The sequence below is a fragment of the Manis javanica genome, chromosome 7 (genome assembly GCF_040802235.1).
Source record: "Manis javanica isolate MJ-LG chromosome 7, MJ_LKY, whole genome shotgun sequence".
NCBI lineage: Eukaryota > Metazoa > Chordata > Mammalia > Pholidota > Manidae > Manis > Manis javanica.
This window is the reverse complement of record NC_133162.1, coordinates 14,455,806-14,483,021: the sequence shown is the minus strand read 5'-3', so window position 1 is coordinate 14,483,021 and position 27,216 is coordinate 14,455,806. Positions and strand designations below refer to the sequence as shown.

The window sequence follows — 27,216 nt, the reverse complement described above, 5'->3', positions numbered from 1 at the left end:
TGTAATAAGGTTTTATATATTCTGGGTGAATGTCTCTTTTGGGGATGTATGTGGTAAATGTCACTTTCTGGTTTGGATTTTCAGACTCTTTTGTATGCTTTTGATGAAGAAAAGTTCTTAATTTTAATATAACCTAATACATTAATCTTTTCATTTGGTTAGTGCTTCTCTGGGTTCTGCTTAAAACTTTGTCTTCCCCATTATTAGGTAATATCACTGGTGGCCAGTTGGTCCTAGCTTTTTCTTTGAGGAAAGGTTTCAATTATTTCTTTAAAATAAGATATAAATTATTCAATTTCTTTAAAGTATTCAGATTTTTAATTTCTTCTTATGTCTCTTTTATTCTTTGGCTTTTAAAATGTTTCCTTTTTGCATTCCCAGTTTTATATGATATACTTAATTATTATTATTTTATTTATATTGAAAAATACTATTATTTCTTTTATCATGGTGAGAAAGTTTAGCTAGTACTTTTCAAATGTTGCTGCTTCTCAGTTCTCTGCCTTCTGCTTTGGGCTCCACTAATACCACATTTGTTATGTCTCTTATTTTTCTACTCTCTCCTCATGTATTTTTCAGTTCATTTGTCTCTTTTCCACTGTGTCTAATTTACTGTTAATCTCATCCATTCAGTTCTTAATTTTGGTTATTGTATTTTCATTCTGTTTTTATAGTTCCCAGTTTTGCAGACTAAATTGTTAATCTTATCTATTATGGTTTCTAATTGTCTTTTATCGTTTCCAAATTTTTTAGGCAGATTTTTAATCTTGTCTATTATCTCCTCCAATATAATAAAGATAGTTCTTTTTAAAGCCTGTTTCTTTTCCTAGTAATATGTGAATTCTCTTGGCTCCATTTCCATCATCCATTGTTTCTGCTTATTCTTGTTCTTGTTTTCTTATCTGTTTCCATGCCTGCCTGGTTATTTTTTATTTTGTACTAGATACCATATTTGCAAAATCTACTTATAGCTAGTTTGAGACCTTGGATGAAATTTTTTTCCAAAAAGAACGTAATTCTGCTGTGTTCCTGTGGGCAATAGTTCATTAATCATTTTCAGGAGTAAAGATGGCTCAAAGTAGATCTGGAGTCTCTGGCAGGCTTTTCTGTGAACTTACTCCTAAGATTACTCTTTGGGACTTAGCTCACTAACTTTTTGTGGGCCTTGACTTCAGTCATTTTTCTTATGAAATACTATTTCCATCTATAACGAGGGACAAAGGGATGCCCCAAATGATTCAGCATTCTGGGATTCCATCTCCTTGCTTCCTGGTTTGGTAATTTTCACTCTTTTCCTCTCTAGTGCTGTTAAGCATTAAAAAACAGAATCTGCCCTTTTTAGTTGTCTTCAACTTAGCCTAATGAGTTCTTGGTCTTTGAAGTATGTAAACAGCCCCCTTAGAACCTGTACCTCCTATACTGTTTGAGGATTTACCACACCTTCTTGTCTGAATTTTTATTGTTTTTTTAGTAATAAATTATCTTAGAAATATGGTATTAATTTGATATCTGATACTCCTTAATATCGTATTTTTGTTCATATTATATGATATAATTTTATGGGTTTCTTTAGAAGAGAAACAGAAAAAGCAAGTGTTTTATTGTGTAATTTCCATACTTTCTCATAAAAACATAAATTTATTTATCAGTCTCAGCCTTTTTAAATCATGTTATGATATTTGAAAATTATAGCAATTAGATGTTCCCATTTTTTTAGTTTCTGAATAGATATTATATCTCAAGATATGTATATGTATTTAAACATTCAAATAGAGACAAAATGAATGCTATATTTTAACACTTAGAAATGTGAAATTATTTTATATTTTGTTCTTTTAAAAAGTGATATTTATAAGGTAATGTGATCATTCACATTATTTAGGTGACATGTAATGACAGTATTTACCCTTTCAAAGTCCCTAATAAATATTTCAGCCTTAATCTGTCTTCTAAGAAGTTCTGGCTGTTTGCTTTATTTGCTTCGTGAGAATAGAGCATGATTATCTCTTTGCTTAGACACAGAAATATTTGAAGTTATGTTTTTAATTAAACCATGCAGAAGACTTCTGAAGGCTTTTAATGTTTGTATCTAATTTTATACAGAAGGATTCTGAATTTTAAAAAGATTGCTTAGCCTACATATCAGAAATATTAATGTAATTTATGTAGTAAAATATTAATTTGTTTAAAGAATAATTCATATATATACTCTTCCCTTCATATTCTCTTTACCTCTTATAATCTGAATTTGAACTTGATCACATAATTGAACTCAAATTATGTATTCCGTGAATTAGATTAGTACCTGTTCATATCTAAACAAACATATTTTTATAACAAAATATTTGTGTAACAAAATATTATGGTGACTACGAATGATCTCCACCTTCTAGTATTCACATTTTTGTATAAACACCTTTCCATGAGTGTGGGCAGGACCAATGACTTGTTTCTAAAATATGGCAGAGGTGATGGAATATTACTTCTATAATTATGTTACATTATATAGTAAAGGTAATCATACGTCATTTTCATGAATATGATTTAAGTGAGACTAGCTAGAAGCCCTGCTCTGGAGACTTTCTCCCTTGCTGGCTTTGAAGAAGTAAGTGGAGCTGCAAGCATCCTCCAGCCTTTAGTAAATAGGAAACCAAGATCCTCAGTTTAATAGCCACAAGGAAAGAAATGCTTTCAGTAAGGGAGCCTAGAAGCAGGAGCATTCCGAATCAAGCCTCTGCTAAGATCGCAACCCCAGCTGATGCCTTGACTGCACTGTCTCTGAAACAGAGAAACCAGCTATGCCACGCCCCGACTCCTGCCCCACAGAAACTGTGAGATAATAAATATTGTTGATTAAAGCCACTAAGTTTGTGGTAATCTGTTACTTAGCCATAGATGACTAGTACAAATATATCCAATCGCTTTTATTGTATTCACTGAATTATATATTTGTGTACTAAATATTTATATAATACATTAAATGCTTTCAGATGAATAGGTAAAATAATTTCAACAGTGCAAATTAAGATTTTTCTAAAAAATATTACTTTAACATTGCTAAAGACAGTGATCTGTTACAGAATAAAACATTTTTATATTAATCTGATTATTTTATATTTGTATGTTCAAAATTGCCTCAAGCAAGAATTAAAAATTTTGTTTTGTATAATACTGTTCTCTCCTTCTGTTGACAATCATTGTGAAATCCTCCATCCTGTTTTATTTAGCTGGTATTTATTTATGAAGTCCGCAATGAAATTGATAGATTATGATAATATTGCATACAGATCTCATGTTTATATAGGTTATATGATCGTCTGTAATGGCTATGCCATCTATAATGGCTATACCAAAAATCAACTGATTATTACAATGGATTAATATAAGTGTTTTTTGCCAATTTTGGCATGTGGGAAATGACATGGGAAGATCATTGGTTTGCATAGTACAAAATATCTTCATTACAAGAGATGAAATGAAATTTCAAACAAATGTATACATGTGCATTTATACATTTGTTTGAAATTTCATTTCATCTCTTGTAATGAAGATATTTTCCCATGGTTGGTGACTGTTATTAGAATGCATTTGCTAGTCAATAACATCTTAGATCTTTGATTGGAGCTATGACAAGTAAAGCTGAATTTTGAAAATATTTCTAATGCATTCCACATTTTATCAATAATCATTTAATATAAAGTACTTTAGACAATACATGTTTCTAATTTGATTTTTTTTGAGTTTTAAAATTTAAAGAGAGTGTAATTCTTATATTCCACACCTATAACACCTCTGTGAAACTTCTCAGTTTAATTCTTAATAAGATGGTGTTAATTTCTTACTTCTGTTAAAATTCTGAGCTTGAGAGCTAGTAAAAGTTAGTTTAGTTAGCAAGAGCATATAATTTCATCCTTCTCAGCAAATTTGTGAAATGGAGAAAATAAAATTTTAACCATTCCTTTGTAAAAATTAGGTTGTAGGTAAACATTACAAAAATTTTCAGTCCAAAATAATTTTATATAATTTGAATAAATTGAGTATTATTAACAAAAATGAAAACTTTATAACTTCCATATTAGAAAATAGGCTTGTATCTGGAGTTCTTAAAGTCAACATACAGATTAATTAAAAAGTATTTGAAATCTCTTGTCCTTTGTCAAAGTTAGTCATTTTAGATTACTATGGGACTTTGAAAGCCATCTATGTATGCAAATAATAGGCAGGGAATATCATGCATAACCATGTAGAGGATGTTATGTTGAATATTTTCCTATTTTAAAAGTAGAGTTGAGAGACCCATTTTAGCAAGTTCAGTTGATTTTTTGCAACAGAAAAAGGAATTACAACAATATTGTAAATCAGTCCTTTAGTATATGTATATACTTGGTACAATGTGATGGGATTTATGGAGGTGAGCCTGAGGAAAGAATAATAGTATAGGAATAACATAGATTTTGAAGTGCTTACCCCAGCAATAATGAGTATGACCATTTTCTAAAGCTAGAAAACTACTATACATCACACATTTTAAAAATAGCATTTGGAGAAGTCACAGAAAATCTAATACCCAAAATTCCTTTGTTTCACAGAGAATAAAGTTAATGGTATAAAGGGCTATTATATTTCTACTTTAATTTTGTACTTAGTATAGAAAAGATTTACTCTTCAACTCATGTTTTGCAGGGATACATAAACTAGCAAGTACATGGCTGAAAAATGCATTTAGAATGTAAACTGATTATTTAGCTTATTATTCTTAACTATTTGGCCCCTTAATAATTAAAGTATACATGTATTAAAATTACTCCTCTGTTCTAATTGGCTCTACTAAAACTAAAGACATTTTTGGAAGGTCTTTCTCACCTTTTAAACTTTTACATATAATTTAAATATTAAATCGCTTTATTCAGTTACCCTGATATATACATTTTATAATTTATTTTGAAGGGTGTTAAGAATTATTAGCATTATGCAAAACCAAGCTATATTTCTATTAGATGCTAATTGTCATTTCAATTGGATTCTGGAAACAGGGATTGAAAAATGTGAACTTCAGAAATTTTGAAAATATGATTTTCTTCCACTGCTAGAGTTAACCATATTTTAGAAGAAGTTGACTTAGAATTCATGGATTTGAATGCTCATATGTTCTTTCATTAAAAAAAAAAATCTGCTTACATGAATTCAGAGTTTGAGTTCCTGAATTTAGAGTACAACAATTTAGAGAAAATATTTGTCCATTACACAACTGAAAAGGTCTTTTTAAAAAAATGCAGATTCTAAGGTATAGTATCTGGGGAAAATAGATTAATTTCAAAGACCACCAAAAGAATAATTTATGAATTCCCACAATTTTCTTCCTCTATCTAAAAATGTCTCTGTATCTTTATCCAGATTTTCATTTCTTCCTCATATTATTAAAAAGGATACACATCCCAAATCTCATAATCTTATACCATCTGCCTGGGACATCTTGTATATTCTTCTTGTGCATGTTTATTTGTCTTCTCCACTTATTTCTTCTCTTACTCATATTCTTATATAAGTTTTCTACATTAATTCTTTTGAATATTGGTTTAAAATTTCAATCAGTGTTATAATTTTTAAGATATTTTAATGTAGAGTTTAATTATATTTTTGCTTGAAGACAAACATGAAACTTTTGAATTTTGGTGTTTAATATTAAATTAGTTTTTGTATTTCTACAGATGTGACTCTGAAAATCGCTATGTTGGTAATCCACTTAGAGGAACATGTTATTGTAAGTATTTGCATTTTTTCATTTCAAATAATGACTTTGCATAATTAGTTTCAGGTGACTTTGCAGATAATAAAGTTCATCTTGAAAACCGATATAATTTCTTAAATCTTATAATACAATTCCATATATATTGCTAAGAAAGGCAATGTCTTCTTGTTATATTCTCTTAATTATACTGGATTTTAATGTTATCTTTTTTCATTATGATTAAATTTTGAGCAAATAGAATTATGTGATAGATTTTTGCAGGGGGTAATTTTGGTCATAACTAAAAAGCTGCACTGATTTTCTGCTGAAAGATATTTCCACTGGATAATAACATATGGTAGGTGTTTTAAATTTTTAGAAATCAACTAAGCTATTTTCCTAATGTTTTTACCATTTTACATTCTCACCCACCATGTATGGGAGTTTCAGTTTTTCCAAATATATTAACACTTTGGTTAGTCTTTTTAATTTTAGCCATTCGAATAGGTGTGTAATGGAAACTAATTCTTATTTTATTTGCATTTCCCTAACAACTAATGATGTTAAGCATTTTTTTCATGTGATTATTTGACATGTGTATGTTGTATATAATGAAGTGTGTTTAAAACCATTGCCTACTTTTTAAAATTGGATTGTTTTCATATTACTGAGTTTTTAGGGTACTGAATATATTCCAGATACAAGTTCTTTATCTGATACATTATTTGCAAATATTTTTCCTAGTTTATGGCTTGTATATTCACTCTTAGAATCTTTTTTTGAGGAGCAGTTTTTAATTTAGATGAAGTTCCCTTTATCAATTTATTCTTAAGAAATCTTAGCCTACCTTAAGGTCATGAAGATTTCTCTATTTTCTTCTGGAAGTTCTACAGCTTTAGGTTTTCCACTTAAATATGCAGTGCATTTTGAATTAATATTTGTATATATGTTAAGAGAGGGATCATTTTTTTTCTCCATATGGATGTCCAAATATTTTAGCTAAATTTACTTAAGGACTGTCTTTTAACCAATGACTTGCTTTTGAATATTTGTCAAAATTCAGTTGCCCATATATGTGTATGAGACTGTATAAGACTCTTCCTGTACTCTTTATTCTGTTCCATTAATTAATTTATTTTTATGCTAACATGGGACTGCTATAATTACCCTAGCTGTAAAATAAGTTTGGCATTCATGTAATAGTTATTCTCCAATTTGTTTTTCCTTTACAAATTTTAGTATCTGCTTGTCAGTTTTTACAAAAACACAGGCTAGGGTTTGGATTGATATTATGTTTTATTTATAGATCAATCTGAGGACAATTGGTATGTTAAGTATAGTGAGTCTTCTGACCCATTAACATAGTATATCTCTTAATTTTTCTTAATTATTCTTTAATTTATTCTCATCAATATTTGGTAGTTTTCACTGTTCAGGACTTTCACAGTTTTTGACGGATTTATCTCTATATGTTTTATATTTTTTATGGTATTAAAAATATATATCTGATTGAGTCTAGTATGTACAGATATAAATTATTATTTTTTTAAATTTGGTATCATTAATATACAATTACATGAGCAATATTGTGGTTACTAGATTCCCTCCATTATCAAGTCCTCACCACATACCCATAACTCTGGGGTCATTTCAGCAGAATATATTATCCTATAAATGTTACAGCTAACTTCAAAATATCTTTTGCACCTTAGTAGATAATTTGTATTTTAAATGTTTTTTTGTCTTTTAATTAATTAATCAATCAATCAATTAATTTATTTACTTTAATTTTTTTATTTTGGCATCATTAATATACAATTACATGAGCAACATTGTGTTTACTAGATTCTCCCATTATCAAGTCCCCACCACATACCCCATTACAGTCACTGTCCAGCACCGTAGTAAGATGCTATAGAATCACTACTTGTCTTCTCTGTGCTATACTGCTTTCCCCATGCCCGCCCCCTACATTATGTGTGCTAATTGTAATGCCTCTTATTTCCCTTCTCCCTGCCTTCCCACCCACCTCCCCCCACAGTCCCTTTCCCTTTGGCAACTGTTAGTTCATTCTTGGGTTCTGTGAGTCTGTGGCTATTTTGTTTCTTCAGTTTTTGCTTTGTTCTTATGCTCCACAGATGAGTGAAATCATTTGGTACTTGTCTTTCTCTGCCTGGCTTATTTCACTGAGCATAATACCCTCTAGCTCCATCCATGTTGTTGCAAATGATAGGATTTGTTTTCTTCTTATGGCTGAATAATATTCCATTGTGTATATGTACCACATCTTCTTTATCCATTCATCTACTGATGGACACTTAGGTTGCTTCCATTTCTTGGCTACTGTTAATAGTGCTGCGATAAACATAGGGGTGCATATATCTTTTTCAAACTGGGCTTCTGCATTCTTAGGGTAAATTCCTAGGAGTGGAATTCCTGGGTCAAATGGTATTTCTATATTTTAGTTTTGTGAAGAACCTCCATACTACCTTCTACAATGGCTGAACTAGTTTACATTCCCACCAGCAGTGTAGGAACATTCCCTTTTCTCCACATCCTTGCCAGCATTTGTTGTTCCTATTTTTTTCTATGTTGGCCATCCTAACTGGTGTGAGGTGATATCTCATTGTGGTTTTAATTTTCATTTCCCTGATAATTAGGGATGTGGAGCGTCTTTTTATGTGCCTGTTGGCCATCTGTATTTCATCTTTGGAGAATTGTCTGTTCATATCCTCTGCCCATTTTTTAATAGGGTTATTTGTTTTTGGGTGCTTTTTGGGTGTTAATCCCTTGTTGGATATGTCATTTACAAATATATTCTCCCATAAGGTAGGATGCCTTTTTGTTCTGTTGATGGTGTCCTTTGCTGTACAGAAGTTTTTTAGCTATAATTGATTTTTATATTGATTTTGTATCCTTCAACCTTGCTAAACCCAATTATTAGTTCTAGTACCTTTTTTGTAGATTCCATCATATTTTCTACATAGACAATAATGTGTTCTGCAAATAATGGCATTTGATTTCGTCCTTTCTTCTCTGGTTAACTTTAATTCCTTTTCTTGCTTTATTGCATTGACTAATACCCCTGATACCATGTGAAAAGGTGTGGTGAGCCTTCAAATATTCTTGTCTTGGTCCTGGTCTTAGAAGAAAACATTCAGTCTTTCACCATTAAGTATGTGGAAGTTTTTCCTAGATGCCTTACCAGTTGAGAAAATCCCCTTTTATTCCTATTTTCCTGAGCATTTTTATCAGGAATGGCTGTTTATGTCGTATGCTTTTTCTGCATCAGTGAGATGATCCCAAGGTGTTTCTATTTTACTTTGTTCATAGGGAAGTTTAGGTTTTAAAATTAGTGAGTAATACCACTTTCTTTTGGTCCATTCATCAGTTAATGGACATTGGGATTATTTATAGACTTAGGCTATTATGAAAAATGCTGATATGAATATTCAGATGGTCTTTGTGTGTTTTCATTTGCCTTGGGTAGGTTCCTAGGAGTGAACTATCTGGGTCCTATGATAAGCTTATGAGAAGATCTTTTAAAACAGGAATAACTGAAAAATACTATTAAGTGAACTTCAAAGATTAGCTAAATTCAACCAAAATCTCTGGGTGTGGTACTTGTTTATTGATAGTCATTCTTTTTTTGTTGTTGTTATATCATTAGAGCATGACCTTTTGGTTTTTTTCATCCTTCCCACTGATTTTGTTTTCTAATTAATCAGTTTTAGGCTTTATTTTTACTAATTTCCTTCTAGTATATACTTCTAAATTGTTCTTTCTTATTAACAGTCTTTTCTACATTGTTCTTAGCAGACTCCGATGCTCAATATTGTATTAAAACTGATATTCCAGTTTTCTTTTAATTTCTTGATTGGAAAACTTCTGTAAAAACAAATTCCCTCTTGTCAGATATTTGGTTACTTATTGTTATGGTTCATAAAGAAAAGACACGATAAATATTATAGTCTTTCTTGTTATTTATCAGTTTTCAAAGTAGAGAGTTGTTTGTCCAGTATCCTCAAACTAAATTTTTTTTGTTTTTGTATCATAAATGTACAGACTCACATATTTAATATGTTTCAATCCATTTAAAATTATTATCCATACTGATGTGCAAGTTGTCCATTTTCTATGTCTTTTAAATTATCTTTTTTTCTATCATTTCCACATTCATATTGTTTTTCTTTCAAACATCCTGGATTTTTGTGGGACATATTTTTTCTAATTTTTAAAAATGAGAACTTCCTCTTTAATTCTTCTTGAATCATTAGTTTTTACTGTATTCCCAAAGGAGTAACTAGTTACAACAGTGGACACATATAAATTATATTCCATTTTTTAGAAATAAATACACTAATATTTATTGAGCCCTTTATGTTTAAGACAGTCTTTCTTCTAGATTAGTGCTATCTAATATTAATACAATATGAGTCATATATGTAATTTAAAAAATTCTACTAGCTACATTAAAAAAGTAAAGCGAAATTAATTTTAATGGTGTATTTTTAACTCAAATACCTAAAAATGTGTCATTTTGACATGTAAGTATAAGAACTCATCAATGAGATATTTAAGTTTTTTTCAAACTGAATGTTTGAAATAAAGTTTTCTTTCTAAACTTAAAGCAATCTCAGTTCAAATATGTCACCTTCCTATTATTCAATAACCACATGTGAATAGTGGCTACTATTTTAGACAGTCCATCTCTAGATTATATAGGACTCTCAGTGTGAAAAATGCTAAAGGAATAGTCATAAAAGCTCTAGATGGCAGTCTTGTCATTTAATATGAGACCTTTAAAACTTAACATTTTAAAGAAATAGTGTTAAAAACAAAAAGGTCAGTAGTTCTTATAATAGGGTTAATGGAAACTGTTCTGATTTTAAAGATCAGAGTGAAATTTAAAATGCAGGCCCACTCTGTAACTCAAAGCAATTGGGTGCAATGTGCGGTTAACTTAATTCAAAGTAATACGCCAGCAGTTGTATTCTATAGTCTTAGTAGTTTTTCAAGTTTCAGTTTAAAACCACAAAGTGAATGTATTAGAAAGCTGTCATGCCTCACATGGAAAAAAACAAAGTCTGAAGCAATGATACCTACTTTGATCGACTCTTGTAAACATTGAATTACTCAGTATATTTCAACTAACGTAAAAAGTAGTCACAAAGCAGTGCAGTTTCTTTCGTTCTTAAATGCTTTTTAATTATAGTAATGATTATAATGAAAACAAATACAAAATGAAAGATTGGACTTTGAAAATGTTATACAGATTATATATTTCAATGATTTAGTCCGTACAGAAAGTCACTTTTTGTGATCATCTGTTTCATGCTACTGCCTCATTAATTCCTTTAAAACATGTAATGTCCAAATTGTTAATTATTGTATTTTAGTACATTTCCAAGCAATCTAACATATTTTGGATTATTTGACCTCTTACTCTTTGAAAAATTACTGTTTTATTTTGAATTTCTTCTATTGCTATATGGAGTCCAAGGTGTGTGATTTTGTGATGATAATACCCCCTTTTTAGAGTAAGGAATTTCATTAGTATTTTTATATTCAGTGCTCACCTCTACCACTCACCACATCTTACCTTCGTTTATATTACTAGAATATGAAATATTAACCATTCGTCTCACTGCAGATACTTTTGTTATTATGGGTTTATTTAATTAATGTTTATGTCTTGGACTGAAAAACTATTTATAAGCATATTATTTACTGGATTTGATTTTTTCTTTAACAAATGAAGTATAATATTTCTAGTAAATGTTATTATAACTGTAAATCAAAAAACAAATTTCAAACTCAATTTAATTACTTAAAATGCTATGTCATACAAAACAAAGCAATTAAAACTTGAATTAACCTTTCACCTAGTGTAATTATTGGGCTTCGTTTTAAAATGGAATAAAAGAATTTTCCTGTTTTAAACTAAATATATAATATTTTGTTAATATTTTGTATGACATTTTAACCATTGAATATAAATAGCTATTTAAGTAGGATCTGGCTGGTCCATCTGCAAATAGAATAAAAGTGACCTTGATAAAGACAGAGAATTTAAATTCTTCTACTTCACAGACTGAAGATCTGATGGATTGAGGATTTTCTGATAAAACATAAATGAACTACATGGTTGGCATTTTAACCTTGTTCTTGGATTCATCAGTGTTTTAATTAAATTTCCTGAAGCTTATGTCCCAGTATTTTTAGATGCCTTTCAGAATTATTTAATATTTTTGCATATTCCAAACTGAGGTACAGTATAGCACAATTATGAAAATATTAAAAATAACTGAGAGAAAATTTGTTATTGAATTAATCTAGAAGAGATGAAAAGTTTACTTGACTATGTATTTCATAATAACAGTGTTGTTATTCTGATTATGTAAATAACAGATTCACTGTAAAATAATTAATAAAATGAAAAAGTTTAAGGAAGAAAATAAAAATTCCTGAAAATCTTCTGCCAGAGCTCCCACATGGAGTCATACAGTCTCTGGCCTCTGGAAAGGTGCCCAGCCACAAGGAAGAGTAGAGGCTGATATCTGGTACTTACTTTTCTCATTAAGCTGTGTAACCTGATGTGGGGCTGTTTCTGCCTTGAGCAATGTTTATAGTTCCTTATAATCAAGATGCTGAATGGGCTAATGAAAGCACTGCATGGCTTTCTAAATAAATCATGTCTTGAGAATGATTTTACATAAAAGAGGTTATAACATATATTCTTTTTATAAACAGTTTTTTCCTCACAGATATATAACTCATTATTTAGCATCACTTACCAAATAAAATGTAGTTTTTATCCAAACAGGAAAATCACACCCTGACTTTAAAATAATGATAATGCTGGTTAACGTTTATTGAGCACTTAATATGCTGGCCTTTCAGAGCTTTTTATATTTATTAGCTTACTGAATCCTCAAGTGAGAAGGGTATGCTTATTATCCCCATTTTTTGTTTGAAGGAACAGAGGCAGGAAAAATATAATTAATCTTTATAAGATCCCACAGCTAGGAAATGGCAAAGCCAGTTTAAGACCAGGCAATCTGGGTCTATGGTCCAAGCTCTTGACCACAAGTGATAAAAGTAGAGCAAAAAAAATTAGCAATGTATTTAACCCAGGAGTTGTTTTTATACGAATAAAATAAAATCATCATGTTGAAAGAAATAAAAAGAGGATCTAACCAAAATTTCATACCATTTTCTCAAATGAGAAGTCTTCATAGGAAAATATCATACTTAACAAAATAGATGTATAAATTCTATGCAATTGCAATTAGAATTTCATTAAGTTTTTGAAGGGTATGAATTAGAATAAATTACCTTAAAATTCATTTCAAGTAATACACCTTTAGAATATTCAATAAAATTATGAAAAGGGAGAATAGTGAGAATACCAGCCACCTGGTAGACATCCAGACATACGGTAACTCTGTATTAGGTCCTATGCTGGTAGAGCAGTCAGTGAACTAAATGGAAGTCCAGGATTAGATTCCTGGACATTTGAGAACGTATATGACAGTTATTTTATTTTTCTAAAAGTCCTAAATGACTTAATCTGCTTGTTCTTTATCCCAAACTCTACCTTACATTGTGGCATTTCTACTATTTTTCTGCCTCAAGTACTCCATTTCCAGCTAATCTTTCATTTCTACTTAAAATGGACTTCCTCAAGCATCACCCTTTTTTTTTTGTTTCATTCTAACTCTTAACATGGTATGAAATTGTCACTTGTATATTTGTTTGCGTGAATATGCATTTTCTCTACTTACTGGAAGGAAAGTCTGTGACTCGAGGACCTTCTCCTGTTGGAACCCATACTTAGAGCCAGGTGTGGGGCTCCTAGGCAGGTTTTCAATCAGTACATAATGGTAGTAAACATATAAATTATCAGTAAATAAATGATAACATGCATGTTTAGGCTGCATGGGCAAGTATTTTTGTTGATGGGTGTTTGACCAAAAATGTTTGGAGATCGTGTTACAGGATATCAAATAAAAGTTGCTTTACATTTATTTTTTTAAGTTATTTACATGAAGTGGTGCAATTCATCATTGACCAACTTTAACCATTTAGCCACTCATTTAAATAAAAATGAGTTTCAAGCTTTGTTTTTCTAGTTTGTCTGTGGAACATTTGTTTCAAATAAAAATCTAAGCAGATTCCCATATGTCATTGCAGAAAAATGGGAACTTAAGCTACTTGGAGATGCTGTGCAGCAAAATAGGCATTGGTTGTCATCGTCCATCCTCTGTTCACTAATAAAGTAACACCCAATGAACTTGAGTATATCCTACACTACTCAGTCATTTCAAGTGTGCGGTTAATAGCAAAGGTTCTGTACTTTTTCTATGATGCTGTATCTAGGAAATGCTCAACTTGCAATATTACTGCAGTAGATTATATCTTTGAAATTATTATAAATGTTTCAAGTTCAATAGAAATTCTTAATAATTGTAAGTATGGATTATAAGCACGTTCAGCAAGCACAGAAAAACTAGTTTATTTAGTTTATTATTAAAAATAAAATATTAAATGCAGTTAATATAATAATAAGTATTAAAAGTATTCATTGAATATTATGTACAAAACAATTTAATATTATTTCATTTACTACTCATAAGGGTGACATACTTTTTCTCCTTAAGTTAATTACTGAAGATTTCTCTGTTAGAGCTTGGAGAGAGTGTCACTGGAATAGACTCACTTTTGTTTATTCATCTGACATAGATTTATTGACCAACAACTTTTTTTGGACTCTGGGGATATTACAGTAAACAAAATGGGTTCTGCCCATTGGAGCTTACAAATAGTAGGGAAATAGATACTAAACCCATTATACAATTATCTACATATGATTGTCGTAAGAACTCTGGCTGAGAGTTATAGGTGCTTTGGGAATATATGCTAAGAGAGCCTGACCTGATTTATGGGACAGAGCAGGAGTGGGTGAGGCAAGGGAATGACGGAGCTTTGAGGTGAAAGATGACTTGGTAGTGGAGTGGCGATGGTCAGGATGGGAAGGAGAATCAAAATGGGCAGCATGCACAAAGTCTGTGGTTGGAAAGAATGTGGCATGTGAGATACTAATGCCGAAACACTTAGAACTGGGCTAAGAGAGGCAAGAGATGAGGTGTGTGAGCTCTGCTGGATCCAAATCACGCAGCGCTTTATAGAACATGTAAGGATTTTGGTCTGTATTGTAGAAAAAATGGAAAGTCTTTGAAGGGTATCAAGAGGAGGTTAAATATTAAATTTTAATTTTAAAATAATCAGGATGCTTGCCATGCGTCAACCAACTTGGTGAGGGCAAGAGAGCACGGGCGAGGCCGTTTTAGTTCATTTTCTGAGGCGTATTCCTAGAGCTATATGTGATTTATGACTATGACACATCGAGACTGTACATGAATTTATATTCACTTAAGTTTTATCATTTACTAAATAATTGTCCAGGTTGTCAAATGCAAGTATTTATACATATCCCATTGTTTAAAACATATTTGGATTCTCATTGTGGTCAAAGTCTAGACAGCTTTTTAACAAAAGCTACATGAAATAATGCTTTTTTTCCAGACCCTTAAGAATCCTGTGTCCCTTCCAGACCCGTTAGGATTGCTAAATGTATATGTATCCAGTATTTTTTTGCAAGCATTTTTACCTAAACATTTTTGCCATATGACTGGTTGGCTGAAGGCCATTTTGCTGAAAAAGATGAATACACTATGAAAAACAATGAAAAGTAATGAAAAAATGCAAAACAAAATTAAGAATGCTTCATTGCCAAATACAAAATATTTGAATACGTTTAAAATGTGGATAGATTCATAGCAGTGTTGTGCAAATAACGGATTTTATTTTGTGGATTGTACCCAAGCACTTGCCTCCAAAGGCTTTTATTCATAGTATTGTGCCCCTTTTTTTTCCTTGTTGGTTTGTCTCCATGTTTGGCATTGAACTTTTTCTTTCTTTCTTTATTTAGGTACCAGTTGACAAATACTAGGATGCATATTTGTAATTGAACTTCCTATCTGTTGTATTGTGAATGCCCCCTCCACTGTTGTTCGTTCTTGGGATATTGTTACATGTCTGTTGATAGAAGTTCCAAAGTTCTTTGGGAAATGTGGGTTTGAAGCTCTGTGCCTCTCTATAGACCATTATGAGGGTTAAGATTCATATAATCTAAAAATGGGAGCACTGTGTCAATGGAGAAATGAAAGTAAACTGTCAGCCAGTTGATGAAACCGACAACCTGTCAAACCATATTGTCAATCAGTTATTTAAAAATTTTTTTTATGGCAAAATTGCCTTAAGCCCATTAATTAGGTGGTGAAAATGCTTGCTGCAGAGATGTTTATGGCGAAACTAGCTAGAACCAAATTACTATCAGAAATCCATGTATTTATGAGCAAATATACATAACTACACGTATGAGAATCTTGGCTTTTGAATTTGACTTTTGAAATCGTTTAGAATTCATTCAATATACGAATCACGAAAGTGAAATAACATATACTGAATGCCTTTATTTTATGGGGCAGTCTTCTCTAAGCTAAATGCACACTAACACAATTATGTTTAAACCACAGAGCAATCCTAAGAGATGAGCAGTTTTATCCCCATTGTATCATTGACTCTCACTGAATTTAATTAACCTGTGTAACATAACCCAGTTGGTAAACGGAGATTACAATTGAGATCTCCTTAAATACCGTGGATAATGTTGAATTCAAAGTGAAATACAACATTAACTGAAGCAAATCATTAGTCCTCAGCTTCTTTTTCAAAACATTTAAATTAAAAATTTCAAAATGATTCACAATTTATGTGATAATTCCCAAATGATCTGAAATTTGAATGAACAGCACCTTTGATAAGCATACACAGATCAAAATAAATTTTATTTGTGATCCTGACTGGTTTGTCTTCTTTGATCTCAGATATAGAGATATTTCTAATATACATTTTGATGATTTTTATCAGTTACTATTTTCTTTACTAATGCATTATTTCATGTAGCTTTTGTTAAAAGAGTAAAACAAATATTCACTATTTGTTCTTTGTCACCCTGAATATATATAATGTATTCTGAAACTTTCTTCATAGTTGAAGTTCTTTTTCAAAATCTCTTTTTCTATGTATTAATTTTTAGTTATCACTTTCCAATTAATTGTTAATTTAGAGGAATATCTGACCTCTTTAAACATTTTGTACATGTTAAAAATATTTTCTCTTGATATTTTACTTGTCGAAGCTCCTTTTATCATGCTGTGTTTTACTCATGAGCTTAGTTTTGTATATGATTTTTTGTTAATTCTTTGTAGTAAATAGCAGCCAGTTTTTTTTGCTCCATTGCTGCTGGTACACTACTGACTGAATTAACTAAAAAAAATCTGCTATTGTGTGTTGGATCTTCACCTTTGGTGTGCTGTAGCCAGAGAACACTGGAAGAGAAACTGATTATTTAATATGTTTTTGTTAACCTGTACTGCAGAAGTAATTGAATTAGAAGTGAAATATACCATTTTGGGGAAGGTATATAACCACATAAATCTAATTACTTAATGCCTAGGTGTAAATCATGTGAAAAACACACTAAAGATCAAGGATCAAAGAAAAAAGTTCTCTGACCCCCTTTTGACCCAGTTATGGAAGAAAGGCATATTCATTCTAGAAAAGAGATAGGCAAAAAGACAAATTAAAATCACTGGTAATTCCTTTGCCCAGAGAAAATTGTTGGTAACATCATATTAGGTATTTTCCCAGCCTTTTATCTATGTACTGATACTGTGGTAGGCTGAAGAATGAATGCCCCCTCCCCACCAAAGATGTCGATAGCCCAGTATCTGAAATATGATTATATTACCTTAAGTGGTAAAAGGGAATTCACAGATATGATTAAACTAAGGATCTTGAGATGGGGAGATTATCCTGGTGTACCAAGTGTAATCGCAAGTGTTCTTATGAAAGGGGGGCAGAGGAAGATTTAACTATAGTAGTGAGAGAGGTGATTGAAGGAAGTAGGTTGGAGAAATAGAAGGAAGGGGCCATGAGTCAAGGAATGAGAAATCTTTACAAGTTGGAAAAGGCAAGGAAATGGATTCTATTTGAGTGCCCCCATAACGAACCATTCCTAAAGGCTTGGCTTTACCCTGTAAAATTTTTTCAGATTTCCAGAACTATCAGAGAATAAATTCATATTGTTTTAAGTCACTAAGTTTGTAGTAATTTATTATAGCAACAGTAAGAAACTAACATATGCTTTTGTGTATTTGTCTTTTTTCCAAATACGGCATTGCAAAGGGAATATTTCTCAAAAGTATTATTCTTTAATTTATCCTTAATATCTTTATGATGTCATTATCTGTTCTCCTCTATCAGCATGCCATAGTTGTAAGGTAATTTTATTCATCATTTTTTTCCATATTGGCACTTATTTAAGTTAAATTAAAATTTGTCTTATTTTATTGTAACATGAAATCTCCCTTCTTACCAAAATTTTAAGTGTACAGTACAGTATTGCTAACTGTAGGAACAGTGTTGTACAGCAGTTCCCTGGAGTGTATTCATCTTGCATAATTGAGACTTTATGTCTGTTGACTAGAAACTGACACTGATAGGCTGAAGACCCCTTTCCCCCTTCCCCAGCCCCAGGCAAGTACCATGCTCTTCTCTGATCTATGACTTTGACTAATTAAGATACTTTATATAAGTGGAATCATGCAATATTTGTCCTTCTGCAGCTGGTTTATTTCACATAGCTCTAGCAATCCCACTTCTAGTATTTATCCAAAGGAATTTATATCAGGATCTTAAAGACATAATAAATAGCATTCCAGTGTTCACAACCACACTATTCAGAATAGCTAAGATGTGGAAACATTGATGGACTTAAATGTCCATCAATGATTGGATGGAAGTCCTTCAATATACACATGGATGAAACTCGAGATTTATAGGCACCTTTTAAAAAAATTCTTTTAAATTTTCAATGTGAAGTAAGTTGAGACTTAGAAAAATTTGCAAATATTTTTATGACCTTGGCCCCTGAAAAGTGTTAGACAGTTATTTTACAGCATATCCTTTAATTTGGATTTGTCTGATGTTTTTTTCATGATTAAAGTTATGCATTTTTAGTAACAATACCACAGAAATGATGTGTGTCTTTCTCAGAGTATCCTATTGGAAAGCATATGATATCAGTTTGTTGCATTATTGATACTGTTATCTTTGATCACTGGCTACTGTGTGGTATCTGCTAGTTTTTCCACTCTAGAGTTACTGTTTCCTTTTGTACTTAATGAGTATATTGTGGGGAAATTCTTTGAGATTATGTAAATATCCTATTTCTCACCATACTATCATCACCTACAATTTTATCATACATTGATTATTCTTACCTGAAAGAACTATTATTAAAGTGCTTTCCAAATGGTGATTTTTACTCCATCATTTCTTCTGCATTTATTAACTATAAATTTTTTTGTTAAGTATAAGGAAGAGCTGCCCTTTCTCCCTCATTTATTTGTTAATTCAATTATTTGTTTATAACAGTGTGAACCTATGGATATGTATTTTATTTTTATGGCTTACATTAAATTACTATCATTTATTTTAGTAATTGCTCTAGTGTTCGCTTTGGGAACCCCTTCAAATTGGCTTCTGTGTCCTTTAGCATGACTCCATCAATTTCTGAGCATGTCCTTATTTTCTGTCACTACAGAATATTTCATACTCTTCTTTGTATGTTTTGTATTTTCCTTGCCTGAGTCTTGGAATCAACTATTTTTGCAGGAAGGCATTGTTCCTTGTATTTGAACCTTGTATTTAGAACCATGGTCCTGGAGTTAAGTATGCTCACTTGTTCTGGGGTACTATTGTTTCTTTCTATTTGTTAAAAAGTACTTTTTAAAAATTAAATCACCAGGTATATTCTTACTCCCTTTTTTGGAATGTTACTATCTTGCTTTAACTGAAATTTGATATATCCTGAAAACTGTCTGCTAGGGAAGTATTGACTATTATCTTTCCCAATGTTATTATCTTAGAATCTAGACATGGGGTTAGTATCTGCCTTGCTCCCTTTGACATTGACAAATAATTTGTTTTCATTAGCTGGTCAAAAATGTCATCTCTATTGAAACAATATTCCACTTCTTGTTTCTGCCTTTTATGGAAATCCTGTGCACTCCATTTAATATTTTACACATTTAATAGTTCTTTTACCTGCCTCATTGTCTTCTTATTGTCTCTATTAACATCATTCTTGACTTCAATTTCTACATGTACTTTAGTTAAGTAGTGATTATCATGTATTCAGTTTATAAAAAGGCTTACAGGACTCAACACTGTACTCTCAGGACAGTTTATTCTAAGCAAAGAATATGAATTGAAAGGGGTCTGGAGGTAATAGATAGTGGGGCTAACCATGTACTTATAGTAATTAAGGCCGTGTGCTGTTTTTTGGTGGAGAGATAGACATAATCACCAATGTTATACAGTAGTCCCAAAATAAGCACGTAGGTATTTATATTTTTATATTATATCTGGTTACATACTGGAATTGTTTATTATTTTAGTAGCTTTTATTTGTTTTATATTTCTTGGTAAATAATCTGATTTTAGACATAAAAATATAACTGTTTTTTTCCTTTATTCTAACTTCAAATCTGTCATCTATTCACTGCCAGACCTATTTCCATTTTTGTATTTTTTCTCTTAGTTGTAGTATGTGTATGAAAAAAATTTTTTCAAGGTGAAGGTGTAGATCATATACTTTTTGGACCTTTGCTTACCTGAAATTATCCTTATGTTGTTTTTCTATGTATATAACATGGCTGAGTACACATATTCCACAAATTCTGCCTTGGTTTCATGTGTTTTGACGTATGTTGTTACTTAAGAAAACTTGGCATCTTGCTTAATCTTTGTTTATAAATAATTTGTCTGTGTGAATGTGCTTTGTGTGTGTGTGTGTGCGCGCGCATGCGTGCACATCTCCGCACATGCCCACATGGATAGGCCTGGATGTCAAAGCACTTTTTTTATGACAAATTTATTGAAATATAATTCATATGCCAAAACCTCACCCTTTTAAAGAATACAATTTAAGGGTTTTTTTAGTATATTCATAAAGGTGTGCAACCATCACCATTCATTTGAGAACATTTCCATCACTATAGGAGAAATCGTCTACATTAGCAGTCGCTCCTCATTCTCCCTTCCTCCAGCCCCCAGCAACCTTTCTTCTGTCTCTGGGTTTGTTTACTCGCCATATCACATAAATGTGATCTTTTGTGGTCTTTTGTGACTGGCTCCTTTTGTTTATCATGTTTTCAAGGTTCATCCATATTATATCAGGTATATCAGGCACTTCATTTCTCTTTATGGTGAAATAATATTCCATAGTATGGTTGTAATCACGGTTTGTTTACCATTCACCAATTGATGGACATTTGGGTTATTTTTGCTTTCAGGTTATGAATAATACCAGATTCTCTTCATCTTTTATATAAGGTATTTCCTTTCAAAATTCAGGTTTCTGTCTTCAAATGATTTTTTTCTATCATATATTTAAAATATATGTACTTCTTTTCAGTTTGTTATGATGTCTGCTTTAACAGCATTAGTTTTTCATCTATTGAAAATTTCTGTGTCTTTTATTCCTCTTGAGTGATTTCCATCTCTGTTCTATTCTTTGGATTTAACCTTCACAGCACTGATTCAGCCTTATGTTTTAATTTTTTTATTTTCTGATTCTATTATAATATTTACTTTTGAAAAAAGTTTTGAAGTGTTTACTTTTCCTCAGTAGTATTTTTCCTTCATTCTGAATAGGTATTATCTTTCCTCAGTGTTTCAGCCCTACTTCTGAACCTGTCAGTTGCAAATGACTGAGGTGATCACTATTCCCATTTTTAGGCACTATATTTACTTGTGCTATGACACTAAATTCTGTTTTTATTCCTATCTCGTGGGTTTCCCCCCCTTAGTCTCCTTTACTGGTACCTTGTGAGGATCCACTTATTTAACATTGGTCTGCCTCATCCCTAGGACCTCTTCTCTATCTACAGCTGGTGATTTCCAGGCTCCATGGATTTAAATTCCATCTCAAACACTGACAAATTCCAAATTGTTATCTAGTAGACATGCTCTTGAGCTCAACTCAACATATCACTTGGTTATTTAATAACTCAAACTTAGCATCTTCAGAATTAAGCTCCTAACTATTCACACAACTTCCAACAACAAAAGCCCTGTTCATCCTACCCATCTCAGTTCACACTGACATTTTGGTTGATCTTGGATCAATAACAAACAAAAAAAACCCCACTTTTCGTTTCTTTCTTTCAAATGCTATATCTATTAATTGTCTAATCCTGAATGTTGTACCTTCCAAATACATTCCATGTGTCTGACCTCTTCTCATAACCTCCAGTGCTTTTATCCTCGCCACCATCCCCTCTGGCCTACATTCCTGCCGTGGCCTCTTTACAGTTAAGTCTTATTTTTTTCTGGGAGGTTTTTGTACCTGTTTCTTCTGTCTGGACTATGTTTTCACTAGAAAACTCCATGGCTTATGTCTTTACTATCTTTGCTCTCTAAGTGCTCCTTTTCAAATGGTAAACATACTCCTACCCTGATGGCAATTTCCCTTCCCTTCACTGGTTTATTCTTCTTCAAAACAATTGTCATCATCTGTTACACTATATACTTTAATTATTTATTAATTTATGGGTCCCTCCAATAGAATATAAGTTTTATGAGAATAGGATTTTTAATCTTTTTTGTATTTCCAGTGCCTAGAACAGTACTGGCCTGTTGAATTTACCTTTGCAGTTTCTGGCAGTCATAAAATTCGGAACTGTGAGCCTATTGCAATATCACATATAAGGATGCCTCTAAATTCTTACAAAGGCGAAGTGTTCCCTTACACTAAGTTATTCAAGAAATACATAGAGTGTATCTTATAAAGTATATAGTAAGCAGCATAAAGAATGATGCCATGATAATTTTAACAGTAAATCCAGTGATATTGCTATCTTCACTTTTTATTTTAATAGTGTTTAATGACTGAGGGTATAACCTGAAAGGCATATATCCAAAAAATAGAAGCCATCTCTGTTTAAAATCATTTGAAATATTTTGTAAAGGTGACAGTATAACATAATAAGTAATTCTTCACCCTAGTATAATATATGAAGCTATTTATGACGTATAAACATTCAAATGTTTCACCTTGGTTTCATATGATGAAGTATTATTTAGCTATTGAAATTCATGTTTGCAAAGGATTTTGGTTTTATGAAAGTTAGATACCACAATGTATGCCTATCATTCTATCTAAAAAATTTTAACTGAAATAAAATGCACCAAAATATTACCTGTATTTTTCTCTGGTAAGAGTACAGATGATTTATATTTTCTTACTTCTGAGTAGTTTCCAGAATGTCTACAATGTTTGTAGAACTTTAGTAATGACAACAGAAGTAATAAATGAATCACTAAAGATTGAGTACTTTTTCTACATCTGTATTTTACTTTTTTCTTCTACATCTGTATTGCTGCTTGATGACAAAGATTTATATTTGCCAGTGTTGAATAGGCCACTAGGAATGAATGATAATTACTTTGAATACTGATATACAGTATGCTTTCACCTAACTTTTGTTTACTAAACAGTTTTTAAAAGTACATATTGTATTTCTTTTCCCCCACAGACAGCCTTTTGATTGACTATCAGTTTACCTTCAGCTTATTACAGGAAGATGATCGCCACCATACTGCCATAAATTTCATAGCAAACCCAGAACAGGTGAGAAGATAATTTAACTTTTTAACATAATTATATTAATATCAAGGTATACAACTTTTCATCATCTTTCATTTATATCTTCTCAGAATTATTCTGTAGGGCTTTTGTAGAAAGATTAATCTGTTAATCTTAAAACATAGGCATCCTTGTGATTCAGAGAATTTGTGAATTTGATGTTTCAGATTTCACATACAGTCCTACAATTTAAATGATATATTATTTTAATTATATTTTCAGACTTATGACACTGTGCCTCTAATTATGCTCTTAAACTGGAAGTAGTCCTATTTGAAAATAAAATCCATAAATTTAAAACATGCTATATTCCCGTTTTCTTATACTCTGTTAGATAGTCAGTTTTCATTGTCTTTTTTCTAAATCCACTGGTTTTTCTGAGTATATGAACACTGGCTTGTTTTTCTCTTTAATTTTTATTGAGCTATAATTGACATACTACATTGTGTAAGTTTAAAGTGTGCAACATGTTGATTTGATAAATTACATATTCTACTATGATAACCACTATAGCATTTGGAAACACCTCTATCTTGTCACATGATTATCATTTCTTTTTTTGTGGTGTGAATAAAATCTAACCTCAGTTTTGAAGTTTACAATACAGTATTGTTTTTGTAATCACTATGCTGTTCATTAGATCTCAGGCTTATTTATCTTGTAAGTTTGTACCCTTAAACACTATCTTCCCAGTTACCCAACCCCCGCCCCGTGGTAACCACCATTCTACTCTCTGTTTCTACGAGTCTGGCTTTTTTCGATCCTACATGTAATGACATCATATAATATTTGTCGTTCTCTGACTTATTTCACTTAGCCTAATGGAATGTTAGCTTCTTTTTAACAACATATGGTATTAGTGATACAGTTTTGTAAGTTTATGAAATTTAAAGGTATGAAAGATTAATTATGAATATTAATACCAGACCACCAATTCAGGAAGAGGCTCCAAGTTTGTTTAGAAATAATACACATATAATGTCCATCTGAGACTTTATAAAGTTAAAAAAAACAGGGAATGGAAATATCAACCATATAGTTTCTTTGGGTAGAATTTTAGTTCTTTTGAAACTAAAAATAATTCTTTCAAAATGAAGATGTCATGTGAAATTTTGTATTACTCTTTTTGTGGTTAGAACATGAAATCGACTCTAACATGTTTTTAAGCGTACAATACAGTATTGTGAACTACAGGTTCTAAGTTGCACAACAATCTCCAGAATGGATTAATCTTATGTACTGACTCTGTAAATGCATTAAACAACTCCCCATGTCCTCCTCCCCCCACTTCTTGCAACCACCGATATGTTCTCTGTACTTACAAGCTTGAGGTTTTTTTTGATTGTTTATTGCTTTTAGATTATACCTGTGAGAACAAATGGTATTTGTCTTTCTCTAATTTATTTCACTTGGCATAATGCACTCAAGGCCCATCCATGTACTGGCAAATGGCAAGATTTCCTTCTTTTTTATGGTTGAATACCATTTCATTTGATACATACATATATATGTATATGCCACAATTTCTTTATCCTTTCATCTGTTCTTGGACACTTAAGTCACTTCTGTATCTTGGTTGTAAATAATGTTACAGTGAACCTGGGCTGTCTGAGTTAATGATTTTGTTTCTTTTGAATACATACCCAGAGTGGCATTTCTGGATCTTATGGTAGTTCTATTTATAAGTTTTTGAGGAATTACCATTCTGTCTTCCATAGTGACTACACCAATTTACATTCCCACCAACAATGCACAAGGGTTCCCTTTACTCCACATCCTTGCCAGCACTTGTTATTTCTTGTCTCTTTAATAATAGCTGTTCTAACAGATGTGAGGTAATACCTCATTGTGGTTTTGATTTGCATTTCCTTGGTGATTAGTGAGGTTGAGCATCTTTTCATGAACCTGTTGGGCCATCTGTATGTCTTCTTTGGGAAGATGTCTATTCAGATCCTTTGTTCACTGTTTAAACAGATTGCTTGTGGATTTTTTTTTTTTTTGCTGTTGAGTTGTATGAGTTCTTTATATATTTTGGATATTAGCCCCTTAGCAGATCTATGATATATAAATATTTTCTCCCATTCATTAGGTTTCCTTTTCATTTTATTATTTCCTTTGCAGTATAAAATCTTTTTAGTTTGATGTAGTCCCAGCTTGTTTATTTTTGCTTTTGGCGTAAAATCTAAAAAATCATTGCCAAGATTGATGTCAAGGAGCTTTCACATCTTCTTAATCCCTTCATCTGTCAATGGATATTTGGATCATATCCCTCTCATGATGATTGTGAATAATGCTGCAGTGAAGATAGTGGTGCAGCTGTCTCTTCAAGAGCCTGATTTAATTCTTTTGGATACATATTCCAAAATGGGATTATGTGATCATATGGGAGTTCTGCTTTTGCTTTGAGAAACCTTTATACTCCTTTCCATAATGGCTACACCATTTTTACATTCCCACTAGTAGTGCACAAGAGTTCCAGTTCCTCCACCTCCTCTCCAAAGCTTATCTATTTTTTTTTTTTTTTGGATAATAGCCATCCTAACAGATATGAGATGATATCTAACTATGGTTTCAATTTTAAGTTCCCTGATGATTTATGATGCTGAGCATCTTTTCTTGTACCTGTTATCCATATATATATATATATATATATATATATGTCTTTTCTGGAGAGATGTCTGAGTCCTTTCCCCATTTTTTAATTTGGTTATTTATTTTTGTTTTGTTTTTCTTGAGTTGTAGTGGTTCCTTATGTATTTTGGAGATTAACAAAGTCTTTAATCCACTTTGAGTTGTTTCTGTGTATGATATGAGATAAATACTATGGACTGAATCTTTGTCCCCCTCCCTCCACCCAAGTTCATGTGTTAATTCCTTGCAGTCAATGTGATGGTATTTAGAGGCGAGTCATTTGGGTAATTAGGCCATGAAGGTGGAACACCCAGAGGTGGGATTAGTGCCCTCATAAAAGTCCCGAAAGAGTACCTCTACCCCATCATGTGAGGACACAGCAAAGAGAGAGGTTTGTTTATAAAACTCATCAGTCACCAAATTTGCTGGCAATTTTATCTTGGAATTCTCACCCTCCAGATGTGTGAGAAATAAATTTCTGAAATTTGTTTATTTTAGTGATAATAATTGTTCTTTGGTATTTTTGTTCTATGTCTGTGGTATTTTTTTGTTCTAGCTGGCTTAATGGACTGACCCAGTGAGGGTCAATTTCATTACTTTTATTTGGCTACACAGTTCTCCCAACACCCATTTGTTGAAGAGGCTATCCTCTCCCCATTTTGCATTCTTGGCACCTTCATTGGAGATTAGCTGATGATATATGTGTGCGTTTTTCTGGGCTTTCTACTTACTCTGTTTTCCTACATGTCTGCATTTATGCCACTACCATGCGTTGTCACTACTGAGCTCTGTTACACAGTTTGAAAGCAGGAAGTGTGATGCCTCCAGCTTTGGTTCTTTTTTCTCAAGATTGTTTTGATTTTTGGTGTCTTTTTCGATTCCATGTTAATTTTAGGATAGTATTTTTTATATTTCTGTAAAAATGCCTTTGGAATTTTGATGGGATAGCACTGAATTTGTAAATTGCATTGTGTAATATGGACATTTAAACATGTGAACACAGGGTATCTTTCCA

At 31.8% G+C, this 27,216-nt stretch overlaps 1 protein-coding gene across 6 annotated transcripts in view; it reads left to right on the top strand.

The window, feature by feature from the left end:
* The window catches only part of ATRNL1 (attractin like 1), a 718,480-nt gene that overhangs the window by 254,482 nt on the left and 436,782 nt on the right, over positions 1-27,216 (top strand). For all 6 annotated transcript variants that reach the window (XM_073240354.1, XM_073240356.1, XM_073240353.1 and 3 more), the window contains exons 21-22: positions 5,709-5,761; positions 23,461-23,555. In XM_073240354.1, the coding sequence (XP_073096455.1) occupies positions 5,709-5,761; positions 23,461-23,555 (148 nt within the window). The remainder of the gene's footprint in view (positions 1-5,708; positions 5,762-23,460; positions 23,556-27,216) is intronic.